General features: G+C 32.9%; 1 protein-coding gene across 11 annotated transcripts in view; it reads right to left on the bottom strand.

Moving 5' to 3' along the window:
• Window positions 1–17,229, bottom strand: part of Hdac4 (histone deacetylase 4) — a 108,681-nt gene that overhangs the window by 34,036 nt on the left and 57,416 nt on the right. For 7 of the 11 annotated variants that reach the window (XM_083037608.1, XM_083037610.1, XM_083037609.1 and 4 more), the window contains one exon: window positions 11,980–12,290. The exons of the other annotated variants lie outside the window; for them this stretch is intronic. In XM_083037608.1, coding sequence (XP_082893734.1) covers window positions 11,980–12,034 — 55 coding nt within the window. In that variant the 5' untranslated portion in view covers window positions 12,035–12,290. The remainder of the gene's footprint in view (window positions 1–11,979; window positions 12,291–17,229) is intronic. 11 annotated transcript variants of the gene reach the window in all.

The raw sequence follows: 17,229 nt of genomic DNA on the forward strand, positions 1-17,229 counted from the left end.
ATTTAAAATTTGAAATAATTTTATATTTATATGTACTCTTTCTGAATATATATTCGTCCCAAAGAGATTAATTTATCTATTTGAATTTGAAAAAGTAAAGAAAAAGAATTCATTATAATTAATTGGATTTTAAAAGCTCGATAGACGTGTCATGCGGAAGATACTCTTTCATTTCCAATCATGGTATTTTAATTAAAGAACGGCTTATCAAAGGAAATTATTTGACTGATGTGATAAATCCATTGATTTCGTTCAAGATATCAGAAAATTCTGGTTATCTTTACGTGTCGAATGACAGTAGTTATCGAATCGAATGGAGGGAGTTTGTTTCCAAAAATAAAGTATGCGATTGACATTTTATCTGATATACACGCATTCATATAACGGGAGATACATATTTCTAAAAAAATATTCAATTAATATAAAAAATGCGAGTAAGTTTGAAAGAGACATTCCTGATGTTGATTATCTGATATCGTATGATATCGTTTTGCTGATCTATCGAACATCGTTGTGCAGTTTCTTTTGTTCATTCGGATCGAATAAATCTACGCGTATATACCATAATGACAAAGTCACCCGATCTATTTTTAGCCGAAGGCCGTAATAGTCCGACGAGTGCCGACACAGTCATCGCGATGACCTTAGTATCGAACACGCCTCTGATCTATTATTATTAAAGATTAATCACCATTTTATCGACAATGGCTTGTTATACCTGAATAGCCCGCATAATTCGTGATTACACAGCGAAATGAAGTTCGAACAACGTAATATCGTCTATCGAAAATTTCATATTTTAAGAAACAATAAATGTGTATTGACATCTAGAATTATATACCATGTCTGTGTTGATGCGATCGATCAATTAATGTTTTAATATACCTATTAAATTTTTTAATATATTAAATTTCTATCGAATTTAGAAGTCTTTTGCTATATCCAATACTTTATAATAAATAAAAGAGACTTCAAAAGATTTTAAAGTCAGTGTCAAAAAAATATGTTAAAATATTTTGAAAATATTATTCTAGACATTTTTTATAAGTATTTTAATTGTATAGAGCATCCTCTGAATTAAAACAATAATATAACAATTTATTTGTAAATTAAATTAGACCAGAATAAAATTTTACTAAAAATCTCATATAGGAGAAAGGAATATGTAAAGCGTTCCGTGAAAAATAAATTTTTGATATGAGTATGACATTTACACATAAATTAGCCAACTTAAAATTTTTTCCATCAAACAAAATTGTATAAGTTACGACAGATGCAATGTAAGCGCCATCGTACGTATCCTTTGTTGCGGTTTATTTATAGAACGATGACTCTATCGAGGCAAAGAGCCAATAAATATCGATAATAATCGCTGCACATACTCGCGTATGTCTCTCTCGTCAACCTCGAGAGATATCGGCGATTTTAAATGCGAGAGAAACCGGTAAGTCGCGGGAAAGTCGATTGTGTCCGGGTTCCTTTGTGTTCCTGTTTGCGATAATAAAGTGAGATCAGACTCTAAAAATTTATAGGACATTCTTTTTAAAACGCCTACGACATGACCCCGATGACATTATCATGATCTAGAAGAGGAATCGAAGCCTCTGGCAAAAACCCTCGTGCAAACGATAATCTATCGACAAGTTTTATCAAGTCTTTGTCCAGTTTCATGAAATAGCATCGAGCAATAGCTTGTAAAATCCGATTAGTATCCTGACTGAAGAGCATAGAAAGCGATTTTGTTTATCATTACGCAAGTTCGTGGTTAATTATGGAGATTTACGAGTTGAGTAAAACGACTTTTACGATCATACTATATCTTTTTTTTTTTCGAATTATCTTCAAGCAATCTTTAAAAAGAAAAATGGAGTAGTGTACACTATAATTAAAATATATATAATTTACAAGATATCACAAGACTTTAATAACTATTCTATTTTTAAATTTGAATGTTTATTATGTAATATTTTCATATAATATATCACTTTATGTTTTGAAGTTAAATAAGAAACTGTGACGTGTAAAATGTGTTGTTCGTATTTCCAAAAGATAAAAAAGTGCAATTTTCACGTTGCCTGGCTTTTCTAAAAATTGATAATTAATTTCAAAAACTTCATATTATTTGTATGAAAATTATAAGTATTAAACAGTAGCTCATTCAATAATTTCAAGTAATAAGTATATATAAATGCAATAAATTATATGATTAATATTCCATAATTCCCATTAACATCTCTAGCTTATAAAATATTCTATCCGTCAGAAAATATCCGCATCAAGTTTGCATATCTATTTTTTGCAATGATGTTACGAAATGTTATCTGGCAATGCATTTATTTTTATCCATATCAAAAAGATGTCAACAATTTTTAGTCAAACAGTGTATATATAAAATCCTTATTTGCCATCATTATAAATTGTTAAATAAATTATGATCCATAACAGTATTATTGAGGATAAATTTTGGGGAACCTTGACAAGTTTGCTATCATCTGGATTTATCTAAAATTGTAAGAAAAATTTGTAAAGGAGACCGATCGCGCCTTTCAAACTTCCGTTCCGGATTTTTCGGCATCGGCACCGAAATCGCTTCGGAAGGAGCTCCGAACTGGCTGCGAAAGAATGCACCGGCCACGGTAAGCTGGTTGCAGCGTCTACGGTGGAGCGAAATGGGGCGACGAGGGGGAAGGGAGAGAGGAAGGTGAGCGAGAGATGAACGCCGTGAGTTAGTGAGCGAGTAAGTTAGTGAACGAGCGAGGGAGCGAGCGAGTGTACGAGCGGAGGTCACTGCACGGCGCATTCCTTCGAGTCAAGTCCAAGGTTAATCCCGAGGAAGAGGGCCCCTTCGCCGCCCCGTTAGTCCTCTCTCTTTACTTTGGTGCGCATCGCGCCACCAAAGGTCTCTCTTACGCGCGTTTCCGTTCTTCTCCGCCACCCGGGATGAGATGCGTCGGTAAAAGTATAGGGCAGACTCTCGACGCCGAGGTTCGTCCAATGTACGACGACAGAAAGGTCGTTCATGGAATTTTAGCTTATGCATTCGTCGGAATTATTACGAGTATTTCTTGCTAAAGTGTATTATATAAGCCCTGTCAATTATATCGTTCAAATCAGCGATACTCGTGAGATACTATTCAATTCTATATCGGCAATTCTGATAAAAAGAAGTTATGTATATGAGAATTGGCTTTTTGTAGCAATTAAAAAAATAAAGAATATTTTATTATAAAAATTATAAAACTGATTATTAAGAGAAAAGTTATATCATTGAAATAAATGTTTCTTATCTAATAAAAAAATTCAGGTCATCTCCTTTCTTGGAAGCTTCATCAAAAATGAGATACAATATTCTTTATCTATATTTAGCTTATCTCTACAATAAGATATCTTATATAAATCTTAAATAAAAACATATAATTAATATATCTTAGGGCAAATCGAGTTATTACATTGACGCAATTGCTATATGTATATCAAAATACATATAAAAAAGCATATAAGAAGATGCAATAATTTGCACAAAAATAAAATTGATCTTGACACTTTGCACATAATTTTCTCAGTGTATAATTTAAAATGTTTTAAATATTGTTTTGCTAATCATAAATAAAAAAATCGTATTTTTTATTTATTAATAGCTATCGGAAAAACAATATTATTATGCATTTCCTTATATTTTGCACGAGTCATCGTTTTTTTTCTTTTTTGATTATATCACGATATTGCTCATTTTATTGGACATTTGTATCGGATACTCGGACCTTGTATATATAATATTTTTAATTTTATATTTGATATTTTTCACACTATGTAGCGCATTTGCAATCGAATGCAGAAAATTGAGGGAGAAATGCACTTAAATATGCAATTATCGGATTCGTTATGAATTACCTACGTTGTTCCTTCGGAGTATATTTAACCGAGATACTAAAACTACGACGACCAACGACCTCCCCCCCGATGTGACCCCTTATTCAATCTCTCAATTTGTACCGCGGAAAACTTTGCGATATCGTGTTTCCTGCTCTATTATCTCTCTCTCTCTCCGTATATGTATAACGATTCTCATCAAGATCGCGCATGAACTCGGTAGCGCATATCCAGCACGACGAAGGAAACAGCGTAATCAAGGCTTATTACTCAACATGGCGTCTATTATATCCAAGACTATTGCGTAAAGCCGCGTCTAATCACTGGTACTTGATCGTTTTGATTACGATCATTAGTTTCCGCGTATGAAAATACGGCAGCACTTGTAATCATCCGTCAGAAAAGTAATCGATTCACACGGGAGAAAGAGAGACAGAAAGAAAGAGAAAAAGAAATAAGTATCGCGACAGTGAAATATATTTTCCTAGAGAGTTTATGTCAAGTATGATATTACGACATTCCTCGTGAAACGTATTATCGAGACACTGCATACGTCGAGATAAGAAATAGAAATATCAAAAGGATAAGTACACACAATGTACATATTACGGAATTTAATTTGATGAATCTCATCAAAAATTCGTACACTAATTACGTAATATTTAATATTTAAATATAATAGAATATAATATTTAATATTTAAATAATAATTTTAATTAATAACAGAGTATAATAGTAATAATGTATATTATTAAATTATTAGTACTCGCAGTTCTTTTTTTCCTTCTCTCTCTTCGTCGTAACATTTTTCGATTAATAATTTTTAATGATTTATAAAAAATATCAATAAAACACATATGAAGCCCATATCGTCTCGATTATCATTTTCGATAAAACAATCTTTGTTATAACACAGTCGCGTTATAATTTTCTTTTGCAAATTTTTATCTACGCACGAGTCCGATTTAAGATCCACGAGAGAAATATGTCAATATTGTTGACGAAGATTCACGAATTTTTTATTACGCGTTCGATATCCACACGATGGAGAGAGATCCGAGGCGCGAAAAAATTACAATCTGCCAAAATCAACTTAATGACGAAAAATTCGCCGATACAACAAGAATAGATGAGATACCGCTCGAATATCGCATACACATACGTGTTTCCGCGCGCGAACTTATGCACATGGAGAACCGAAGCCAGAAATACCTGGCTGCTAGGCGTTAAATTATTCAGAAAACTTCGTGCGATTCGCAGATATTCTCGGAAAGTGCACGATCGACGCACAGAGGAGAGGGAGGACAAAGTTACATAAAATGTAAATCGCGATCAAGCGCATCAAGCGAGGCGATCAAAAGGTCTTATGCAAAAATTCCTTGACGAGATAAAAAATTTGAATTTTAATTTTTAATGGATATGTTAATGAATTTTTATGGAAATGTTAATCGCGTCTCGCTCTCTTTTTTTCCCTCGAGATTAACATGGTTGATAGGTTTTAATTAACATGTCAATCACACTTTTGTAATTATGAGCAATCAAAAGAAAGTGTCGCAGGTTTTCGCAACTTAACATATATATGTATATATAATAATATATATATGTATAAATAAAATGGAAAACTTTTGTTATAAGAGAGAGAAAGTTCAGATATTAATACATGATATATAAAATATAATTCAATATTTTTTAATAAGATAAATTTAAATAATTTTTTATAGAGTGCATCGAAAATATTCTGGCGTTATTTTTTCACATCTACGCGTATAAATATGCGCTTAGCTAAATAATTATATTCTAAATAATAAAATTATTTTTATCAGAAATTGTATCACACGTTAATTAGAATTGATGCCATATTTATCAAGCTATCGACTGTCAAAACACGTAGTATTACGTAAGAGCGTTACGCGATGTGCTTTTGAATCGGTCATTTATCGCTCGACCGTAATTATATAGACAGTTACACGTAATCAGTCATTTCACATGAAATTACGCGATCGGCCTCTTCCTTGCGCGGAATCTATTTTTGCACGATTATATTCAATTGTCACATTGTTTTTGCAGAAAACTGCCTCGTAATTCAGCATTCATGCAGGGGCTTGTCGCGTGTCATGAGACGTAATGCTCGCATAAAATGTCAACATAATAACCCAAATATCAGATTCAACTTTATTTTAACCGAGATGTAAACGAAAAATAAGGTAAAATAAAAAAATGAGAGATCTCATGTGTACGTATGCTTGTGTATAAAATATTGTCACAGAGATAACTGCAAAATGTCACAGCGTATTTAGAAATAAATAAAAATATCTCGCGCGATATAATATAATGAATAAGAGATGACAAATCGATAATTTAAAATGCAAAATAGCGGCAAAAATAATATAATAAAAAATTTAACTCTCGAGATATATTATTATCACGCTTCTCGGTAAATATATATTCAACATACATGCACATAATAAGCGGAAAATATCCTTTCTTCGTTTTCGCGAAAGTAGACTCGCCTATCTGCCTCAATATTAGTTACGATTTCGCGCGTACGCTCGGATAGAATTAATTTTATGAAATCGCGCCATTATACGGTCATCGGAAGCATCAGACGTCAGTGGGTTGCATCGAATGGTATTACACGACGGTGCGAGTCTGGACTCTCTGTGCAAAGCGCAGCGCAAATGCATTGAAAGCCGGCAAAATGCATCCATAGAGCTGCGTCGTGCTCGTATCGCGGTGCATTTTGTGCGAACGGCCGCGGCGGTTCTTTGTGCCGGAACTTTGTCCACGATGCACCGCCATCTCCGCAAACACGTCGCGAATAAACGCGGCCGCCGATAGCGAGGCACGCGACATAGATTTTTTAAAAACCTAGCGCGTCCGTCTGGCCGCGAGTCAATGCGAGTCACCGACGCGGCCGCGTTTTAACAACATCTGCCACCTCGCGAGGGAAGAATAGACGCGACATTTCGCAGCTGGGGCATGTCGCTTACCCCGCGACATATTCGCTCGATATTCGCGCGATCTTCGTTCAACCATCATGCGGAAGAAAAAAAAATTTTTTTTACTCAAAACAGTTCTGCATTCAAGAGGGTAATTTTGTAAGCGATATCCTATATTTTTCGAGGGACCTGCACGTATAAAATGTCTCGTTCTCCGCTTACTTATTCAAGGAATTGTCGAAGAGAGATTTTCGAATTTTATTTCTTAATCCCCGATTCCTCAAAAGACAATCGCTAACAATGTTACCCGTTTATATTGCGAAAAAAATAGTTTAGAAAAATAACTTGACATTTCACGTAGCAATTATATTAAATTTGATTTATCATAATAACATTTTTGTTTTCGAAAAACACCTGCGAGAAAAATATACATAAAGCGATAAATAATACACGCAAGAAGGTATCAGCAGAATTAAATGAGCTCTTTTCGTTCAAACAATTCATTTTTTTAAGTCTATCTTTCAAAAATGTCTGTACAACGTTTAAGATAAGAGGGACTGAAGGGAGAATCTTGAAATAAGAACGCGATCGATTATGTGTGTACGCGAACTTTACATACATATATGTGGCGTACAGTTCGCGCGTGCGGGAGAAATTGCACGACTTGGTTTGCACGCCCGCGAGTCACGCGACTCGCGTGCCTCGATCTCACGTCCCCGTGAAAATTGGCACGCTATGCCGGAACGCAAGGCAGCGAATCGGTGGACGAACCGCAATTTTGCCAGCGAAGCTTCTCGCAATGCTGCGCAAGGTCTCGCTTTCGCTAGCTGAACCACGCTAGTGTGGCTGCGGTGAATTTCGCCGACGCTTCAAAGAGATTAATTCCGCTAGCTCGCTTTCGAGCTCAATATATTCCAGCTCTAATGCGAACTCCTCCATTAATATATATTTTTATATTTTATTAAATTTAATAAAAATTAATATATATATATTATTTAATATGTATTATATATTTATTAATATATTAATATATTTATATTTTGTTATTTTAATAAAATGTATTTTTTCTGCATGCATAAATACACTTGTAGATAGACATTAATATAAAAAATCAAGTGGAAACTCGACCAAAAAAAATCTGAAAATTTCAATCTGAAAAAAGGAGACAAAATACGATTGATTTGCACTTTTGCACGCTGTATATTTCCGATTTCGTGAAAACAAAGGATTCGAAAAGTCGCATCGGCACCATTAAAGTGCATCGTTGCCCCTCGCAGCGCGATGTTATTTATATCTCTCGCGCCGGTTGATTTTATTTAATGCAACTCGAGTCTTCTCGCATTGACGCCGGTCATGCGCAATGCGCCGACTACTGCTAAAGACAATTAGGGCCCACATTAATTAAGGTAATTGCGCCGCACGAGCACAGCCTCCTACAAAATGTTCTCTCCGGATGTACGCACTTAAACCCCGCCTAACTACTGATTATAATAAATTTCATACCCATCCCGACATGGTGTTCGATCATCCTCATCCCACAGTTCGCGCTGGTAATATATTTTTTTCTTGAAAAAATGTCAATAAGCTTGTCATTAATTATTATAAGAAGCAGAAAGGTATTGAATTGTCCTATATTTTATTATCTGATTTGATAGCGAAAAGTTTAATAGGATATCGCGAGATAAGAAACAGTGTTTACTTCTTAATTTCTGCGTCAATAATAAAAATACAATTCCCGAAATACAAGTAGCAATTATTCTTCTGCCAATTTTTGTTCATCTAATTTTATAATACGAAAAATTATCTCAAAACTTATTAAAAGATTTTTGCAATATAATTTTTTGTTAGAATCATAAAATTGAAAAGAATTAGCAATTGTTATTTTTTAATAATACTCAAATGTATAATTAAGATATATAATAAGATATAATTCTTAAATAATGTTGGCTCTTTAGCTATTTGTTATTAAGGATTGAAGTCTCGTGAATTCTCGTGCGTTTTGTACTACGATGATTCGACCTACTGATAATTCTGGCAAGTGAAACGACAATTCTCTGGCAGCAATCCCATCATCGACTTCGGAGCGCGCTTCGTGCAAGGGACACGACCATCCACCCGTTTGCCATTTAATTTTCACGCACGATTTCTCGCCATCCTCGATCCGATTATCTTCGCGACCGTGTACATGTATATTAGCCGTGTCGGCAAAAGTCAATGAAAGAACGGTGAACGTGGCCATTTGCAAAAGATTGATGAAGATAGAACGTGGCCTCGGTATAAATAGATAAATAAATTAACAGACTTGCCAAAATTATACCGATATTCTGTATCATTTTCCTCAACATTCGGTGAAATCACGAATTTTACAAATTCAAAAGAATTAATAAAGATTTCATCTATTTTTTCCCGTCAATTTTAAATTAACAAAAGTTTTACTCGTTATGTATTAAATTCGCGAATTGCCAATAAGAATAGTTCAAAAAAATATAAGGTTAAAATTTTAAAAAGTCGCGCGATTTCAATAAAATTCGATATTCTTAAGAAAAAGTGACTAAATTCAAAAAAGCGAAATTTGAGAATAATTTTCGATAAATTTTATGCGCACTGAATAAATAATGAAGCACAAATTATAAAGTCAACTTTATAGACCACAGCGGAACGATACTTCAAAACAACGTACAACACGAATAAATCAATGTTCCAAAACATATTACGTACGAACATGCACAACAAGGACCTAACAACAAGTCTATTATTAGAAATTATAAAAATCGATGTGTAGGTCAACCTCGTGCGATTCGATGCGCACATTAGTATACACAAAATCGACGCGTGAAAGAAAGAGTACTGAGTATTTATATTTATAAAATGACATCAATATTTATAAATTAGCTAAAGCCCTAATAAAAAAAAGCCATCATCTACTCTTGTGTCAAGAGAGTTTCTATCTTTGCTTAATGCACAATATTGTCTTCATTTTCACACATGTCTTTAGTTGAAAAAAATATGTAAAAAGAATTTCATTATAATTTTTGAACTTGTTTGTGCGCGAAAATTTTTCTCGAGGATTGAAATGTATATACATATATGTATATGTGATACTTTATAAATAAAATATATGTAAAACTATCGTGTAAAAATTCACAGGAGTTTTATTATAAATTTGTAATTATACGGTCATTTGCTTCTCCCAGATATAGCTGACTTTTCTCGAAACATCGCGAGACAACAACTATTACTATTATTTTTTGCCATTGCATGCGCGACGCTGGCTGCATAATTAAACGATTCGGGATAGTCCTGTCACGCGAGGGAAATTACGTTCGCCGCTTTAGCCGGGTCAGAAAAAAGGTAGGTCGTTCGATCGCACTATGTGATGGGTTATAGTCGGTAGATTATGGTGTCAGAAATTCTTCTATATAGTATTGTAGATCAAAGAAAGCCCTAGTTTCATTGATCCAGTGACCTTCTTCATTTCTTTTACATCGATTGTATATTATATGCATGTATGTGTAATATATGTATAAAAAAGTTATTCAGAAATTATATGTAATTACATGTAAAAACGAGAATGTATTTATAGAAAACGAGTTCCGGGTTTCAGCTTTAAAAATTACTAAGTCTATTAATAATTAATAAGGTTTTATGATATTCATATCACCCCTGCATCTTCTTTTCTCTTGATAATTTAAAAACAAGTTTATAGATAAGAAAAAGCATTTTTCTTATACGATATATTAATACGAATAAAAATAATTTACGTCTTTTCAGTTTAGATTTGAACGTATCCTTCAGACTTATAAATGAAAAATAAAAAGCGTTTTAAAATTAGAGCATGTTTATTTAAAGATTGGATCGATTACGATGATGAAGTATATTTTATAGAACTATAGACCTCTCTTTTATTCTAATCACCAAGGCACAAAAGAAAGAGTCATAGGTACATTTTTTGCCACTTGTGTTTCTGGCCGGTGGCCGGTTACTAAGATTAGATGAACACTTGCTATATATAAGGTGACATTTATATACGTTGTCTCTTAAAACATGAACTTACACACGTGTGCTCATGCTACCTCTTCCGCTTCGTCGAGCGAGCCTCGACTTTTTTTTTTAAAAGCTTAATTCAGAGTTTTTAAACTTTTTAATAAAGGTAAGCTGAGACTCCGAATCTCTTACAAGATTCAATAATCATCCTTTTTGTACAACTCGCATTCGATATTATAGATTGATGAAATATATTGACAATTCCATTTTTAATTAATTCATTATTAATAAATAATGTAAATGTTGATAATTTATTTAAGGTTTATTCTCAATGAAAATACATACAGATTGAATTTTACATACATTTCCTAACATAAATTAATAAATAAGAGAGTTTCAATGTATTTTACCAATCTATCTTATTGGATGCACAAATAGTAGTATAAGAACAATTAATTTATCTAACGTGTAAAAAAAATTCACAATTTCTTGCTTCTAACATCATAATTTAATACGATTACAGTGAGAACTCGGTGATACAACCGAAAATCTTAAGCATCAGTTGAATAAAATTCTGACAAAGTGGAATTAATTCTTAATTAAATATAAATTTAATCAAATTTAATTAATAAAAAATCATTTAAATCTTTTCATTTTTAAATAAAAAAAGAGAAAACAAATATTGATAATTCATTATTTAAAATTTATTTAAAATTAATTTTAGAATTTTATACAAAGAAAAAATTTTTATATTTCTTTAATAAAAAAATACTAATTTATATTTTAAATTATGTTTAATAAATATTAAATAAGTAATATTAAATTTAGTATATTATTGTACATATAACATTAAATAATAACTAGAATATTTAATTATTTAATTGTTCAATATATTATTTAATATTTGAATTACTTAATTATTATATTTAATTATTTAATAATATTAAATTTGATATACAATATTGTACATAATATATTTAATTATTCTTCAATTTTTAATAAGAATTGAAAATAAAGATTAATATTGCACAAAAGAATAACCACCAAAATTGTTTAGTCTTTTCTTTAAGAAGGGCTTTCTAAGAAGCCAAAATTTATTAAGAACATTCTTTTTGCGAAAAGGAGGTCTTTTTGAAGACCCGAAAAGCAGTTTAATATTGTTAAGCACACGTTCTTTGATACGTACCTAGTTGATTCGTGTGGTGCATATTGTAAGTGGTAGTACCATAGTCCAGGGCCATATGCTACACTCTTAAGTAGTAGTATATCCACCGAGATATTTAGTATCCACTGCGAAGCACCATCCGGATCTCTCCCCGATTTAACACCAGTTCTCACACTCGCAAACGTAAACACCGCGATTATTTTATCGTCACGACACGCGGATTCATGTTTTCCAAAAGACAAAGAATTTATAACCACCACCTCGTCTTATCGGCAAGATTTTTTCTGTGTTCGTCGTTCTCTACCACTTTTTTCGCATGTCCAAGAGATGATCTAGAAAGAGAATAAAGGAGAATCATCAATTCATCTGACGTAAAAAACAAATTAATATTGTAAACAAATTATTTTTGTTGATTAGATAAGAGCAGCAAAATTCGATTCATTAGTAATGATATTTATTTATTTATTTATTTATTTATTTATTTAACGGGACTCATCCCATATTTGTTATTACTTTATCCTGTTTCGACTATCTTTAGAAAAAATCTTAATCGTAAAAGAGAAAAAAAAGTAATTTTTTAAAACGTATCTTTAAACTCTTTGTAAAAGTTAACAATAATTTTTGTATAATTCTGCTAAAACATAAGGCTATTTTTTGGCGCTTGATTAAAATTTATATTTTTTCTTACATATATATTTGCAGACGCAACGTGCAAAAAGATATGTGCTAATCCAATATATTATAGAAGTACAACTGTTATATGTACGAAAGATTTGGATTCAAGAAACTGTGAGCAACGTCCGCGCGAATATGCCAAAGAATGAAAATCTAATTTTGTGTCTTGACAAGTGTCAAATGTCCTTGCCAACGATGATGGTCGCGGTGGTCGAGGCACATGTGTCAGCGTTTTGCCGAATCGAATGCATCGTATATTTATTTTTCTGACGCTAGCTGGTTATTCAAAGGTTAAGTAATAGCGCTGCTCACGTTCAATTTCGTAGCCCCTCCCTCCCTTCCTCTTTTTCCTCTCTCTTTCTCTTTCCTTAACATTGACGCGATTAATATACGTAATCGGCGATTTCACTATTGCTTGGGATGCATGATTGATGATAAAACAGTGTCGAGGAGCGGCGAAACACGAGACGTTAAGGCCATTGCACGTACAAAAATTGTAGTCGTAATCGTAAAGCCGTAAGCATATCGTTCAATCATAGAGAATAATTATCATAACGTAATAAGAATGCTTGACTGTGATTGGACGATTTGCTTACAGCCCTACTATTACGACTAAAATTTTTGTACGTGCAATGGTCTTTAGAATATCTCGTTCTCTCGTCGCCATTTATACGCTCCCCCTACGTACGATCGATTGACGGCGAGAATAAAATATTGGTCGCGTGATAAGTCATGGGTTCTCTTCATTTATCAAGCAAAGTATTGACTGATATAACGTTGCGACATATAAATTTCGCGCAACACCAACGTCAATTTTACCTTTAGAGTTGCCGAATCATGTCGACCAAAATTCTTTCAACGACGTGCCTACAAAATTTGTAAACTAAACGCGAAATGATAATTTACAAGTCGCTCCGCATATTTCTCGTGTCGCCGAATCGAATAATCGATACATGTATAGCGGAGAGAAATTTAAAATATTCACAACTTTTACGATTCTCATCAGGTGAGGTTGAGAAAATGCGGAGAAGATCATGTGGGAAGACGAGTCGATCTTTCTCGATATAGATGCGAGCGAAAAAGAGAAAGATCAATGTGTGACCGCATAATAAATATAAGCCATAAGAGGACTAACAATAAGCTAAATGTCTTCTCTGCTTATAATCCAAATGCGATGTAAATGTTGTTACTTCTATTGAAATTGCGATGAAAAATTTGCTTCTTCTTTTTTCTCGCGGAGCCAAATATATTTTCATTTTCGTTTTTCTTTTTCTTTTCTCGCGCAAAAATAGTAAGTGAACCAAAAGGCCAATCTTCATTCTCTTCATAAATATCAGAATCTACATTTTATATGTGCATTTTAATTGTATAAGCAACACTATATAATTGCAAAAGCATAATTTTCATTCATTTGTCATTAATGATAGGTAATGTCGAATGCAAACTGAAGTCTAATTTTACAAAAAATATAGTACAAAAACATACAAGTTTTATAAATACAATATTGAATAAACAAAAGCACGTGTATACATTTTTTGTGTTTATCTGTATGTTATATACAGGGTGTCCCCGAACTCGCGGATCAACTCTCGTGGGTAGATTCCTGGGATCATTTGGAGACGATTTTTCCTCAGCGAAAATGTCGAGGCACCAATAATTTTCGAGTTATAAGCGATTGAAAATAAAGGGTTTTTCACAAACTAAGCCTTGTGGAAATAAAATATTAACAAAATCACATTCTTCAGTTAATTTCAGATAGAGTTTACTTTAATAAAATTTTAATATAAGGCTTAGTTACAAAGATACATGATGACAAAAATTGGGAACATGCAAAAAATGATGACCTCCCTCGACATTTTCGCTGAGGAAAAATCGTCTCCAAATGATCCCAGGAATCTACCCACGAGAGTTGATCCGCGAGTTCGGGGACACCCTGTATATTTTTCATTTTTATGTAATTCATTTTTATGTAATAAATTCTTATATATTTTTTATTATATAAGACGTTAACGGGATCTCTCTTTTTCTTAATTTGATTTATAAAATCTATATCTGAGTTTATCGCGAGAATAAATGTAAAAGAAAACATAAATTTAGCTCTTATTACTTAATGCGTTACTCAACGTGTTATACAACACGATCTGTTATCGACGAACGTGATAGATTCGTTTGTCATCAATTCGAGCGATAGGTGAACGAAAGCGGAAAGGGGTTTCGAGGCTGAAGGATGGAATGTTTGGGAGAGGCAAGTATAGTTGACCATTCACGTCGTAAATTGATCTCTTGACTTCGCCTAAGTGGCGCGAATGACTGTCATGACGTCATCCGGCGTTTTCTTTTCTTCTCTTTTATCGTAAACCTTTTCGACCTGTGGACAAGCTTCTTTCTCGCCGCTTAATCGGCGATGTTACTTTATTAGCCGTAAATTCATCACGATGAAAACTTACATTCTTTCTCGATAATTTTAACATAACTACGCAAACCAGCCAGGTACCGAATAATGCGCGCGTGATAAAAATATTTATTCAATTAATAAATGAGTAGTTCGCTCGAAGAACGACTTAAGTCGACTTAAGGTTTTGCACAAAAAAATTGAAGATTTAACTAAATGATTCAAGTTATTAAATATTTTGCTACTCAGCAAAATAGGAACGTGTATATTAAAATATATAAAAGCTGAATAACATAATGATTAATAACTCAAATCACACAGTTGAATCTTTAATTCAATTTTTTTTGCAAAAACTTAAATCCACTTAAGTCGTTCTTCGAGCGAACGACTCAAATAATTCAATTTATCAATAATAATTATATAATAAATATTTTTATAAAATAATTGAATAAAAATACGCATTGTTGTTGTGAAAAGATGGGTCCAAAAGAAGAAAGAGCAACAGCGCTTAAGAGAAGCTATCAAGATTATCGCGTAAGGGTTTAGTTTGAAAATCTGCAAATTTGCATAAATAAATGTTAACAATGGAGCGATTGAAATACGATTTCTGCGACGGAAGTAGATAGGAAATCGTAGGTGCAAAATTGCAATTTTGAGTTGTAAGAAAGAGATGATGAGATAAAGCAAAGAACTCGACCCGACTATTGGGCAGCAATGTTGGATTTCGTTCAAACAACTTGTCTGCATTATGAAAAGATTCGTGGGGCAGTTGATATACGATTGTGCGTCGTAATAATTGTTAGAAATAGAAAGGATCGTACGACTAACCCAGTTAATCTTTGCACTATTCAATGCGGAAAAGGTTCGATTCTTTCGTGGCCACGTTCGAACTGCCCATTCACTGCATTCCTTGCCAACGGTTAGCATTCTTTTTGAATATCGTGAATATCGATTTTCTTTCGTGGAATAAAGTCGAGCAATTGCAGGGAGAATTAACAAAAATCGATCAAGGAATTTCACTATATAATTATAAATTTATGTATGTGTGTATGACCTGTTATATACAATTAGTAAATTTAATATTATATTAGCAAATTGATATGAATAAAATATATGATAATAAAGAGTTAGATTATAACAGTAATTAATATATATGAATGCTTTTTAAAATTTTCTCATCATGCAAGGAATTTTGAAAATATTAATAATGATATTGTAAGCCGCACAAGCGATTTAATTATATATAATTTTAACTTTATATTTTATAATTTTCAATTATTTAAAAATCAAAATTATATGCACTGTTGGAAAATTAAGTTTGCTATTAGAAAAATATTGTATTAAATATAATATTAAACACACAATTATGCATATATTTGATAAGGAAAAAAAATTAGTTAATATATCACGCGATTTACAACAATATTTATCAATATGCTTCGCTTCGTCATTAGAAAAAGATCGAAGACTGCTTTGGGGGAACGTCTATGATTATCCAATCTGAAAAAAAGAGGTCAAGATTTCGAAGATCCGTGGAAATTAAACGTGGCACCCCAGATTATTATCAATAGTTCGATCGGTCTCTCTCTTTTTCTCCACGGTAACCAATCGTGAATGCTCTTCCCGCTGCGGTGGGGAACCTGTACCATTAGCGGGATGTTGAACTTGCCTTCAACTTGGCCGCCTCTATACGCGAGGACTCCTCGAGAGCGCCAAAGGCGATTATAATGGCACGCCGAAGATTAAGGCGCGTTGGCGACCTTCGTCTCATATTGCGGACGGAAGGAGATGCGCATGATCGCCGCATTGCGTTTTAAATCTATCGTAAATAAAGTTTCCCGAAAAAAAAAAACACGAGAGAGAGGGGAGGAGGGAGAGAGGAAGACTGTACACACACGAGATTGCAAAATTGAAAAAAAATATTGAAATAATGAAAATTAAACAATTCTGAAAAATTGCACAATGACACAAATAATGTAACGTGTAATAATGTTCTGATTAAATGTAAAAAAAATTTCATTTAATTACTCATATTATTATTAATTTGAATAAAATTTAATTTCAAGCAATCTTTGCTTTTCCAGAAATTTTAATTGAATGTTCTATCATAAAGATATTTACTATTAAATAAAATAAAATTGCAACAATATTTCTCTAAAAGAATGGATTACATTATGGCAAAGAGTTTGTCGAAATTAAGATGG

The sequence above is a fragment of the Prenolepis imparis genome, unplaced genomic scaffold (genome assembly GCF_030444845.1).
Source record: "Prenolepis imparis isolate NDT839.2.m4 unplaced genomic scaffold, iyPreImpa1.0 SCAF_5, whole genome shotgun sequence".
Lineage (NCBI taxonomy): Eukaryota > Metazoa > Arthropoda > Insecta > Hymenoptera > Formicidae > Prenolepis > Prenolepis imparis.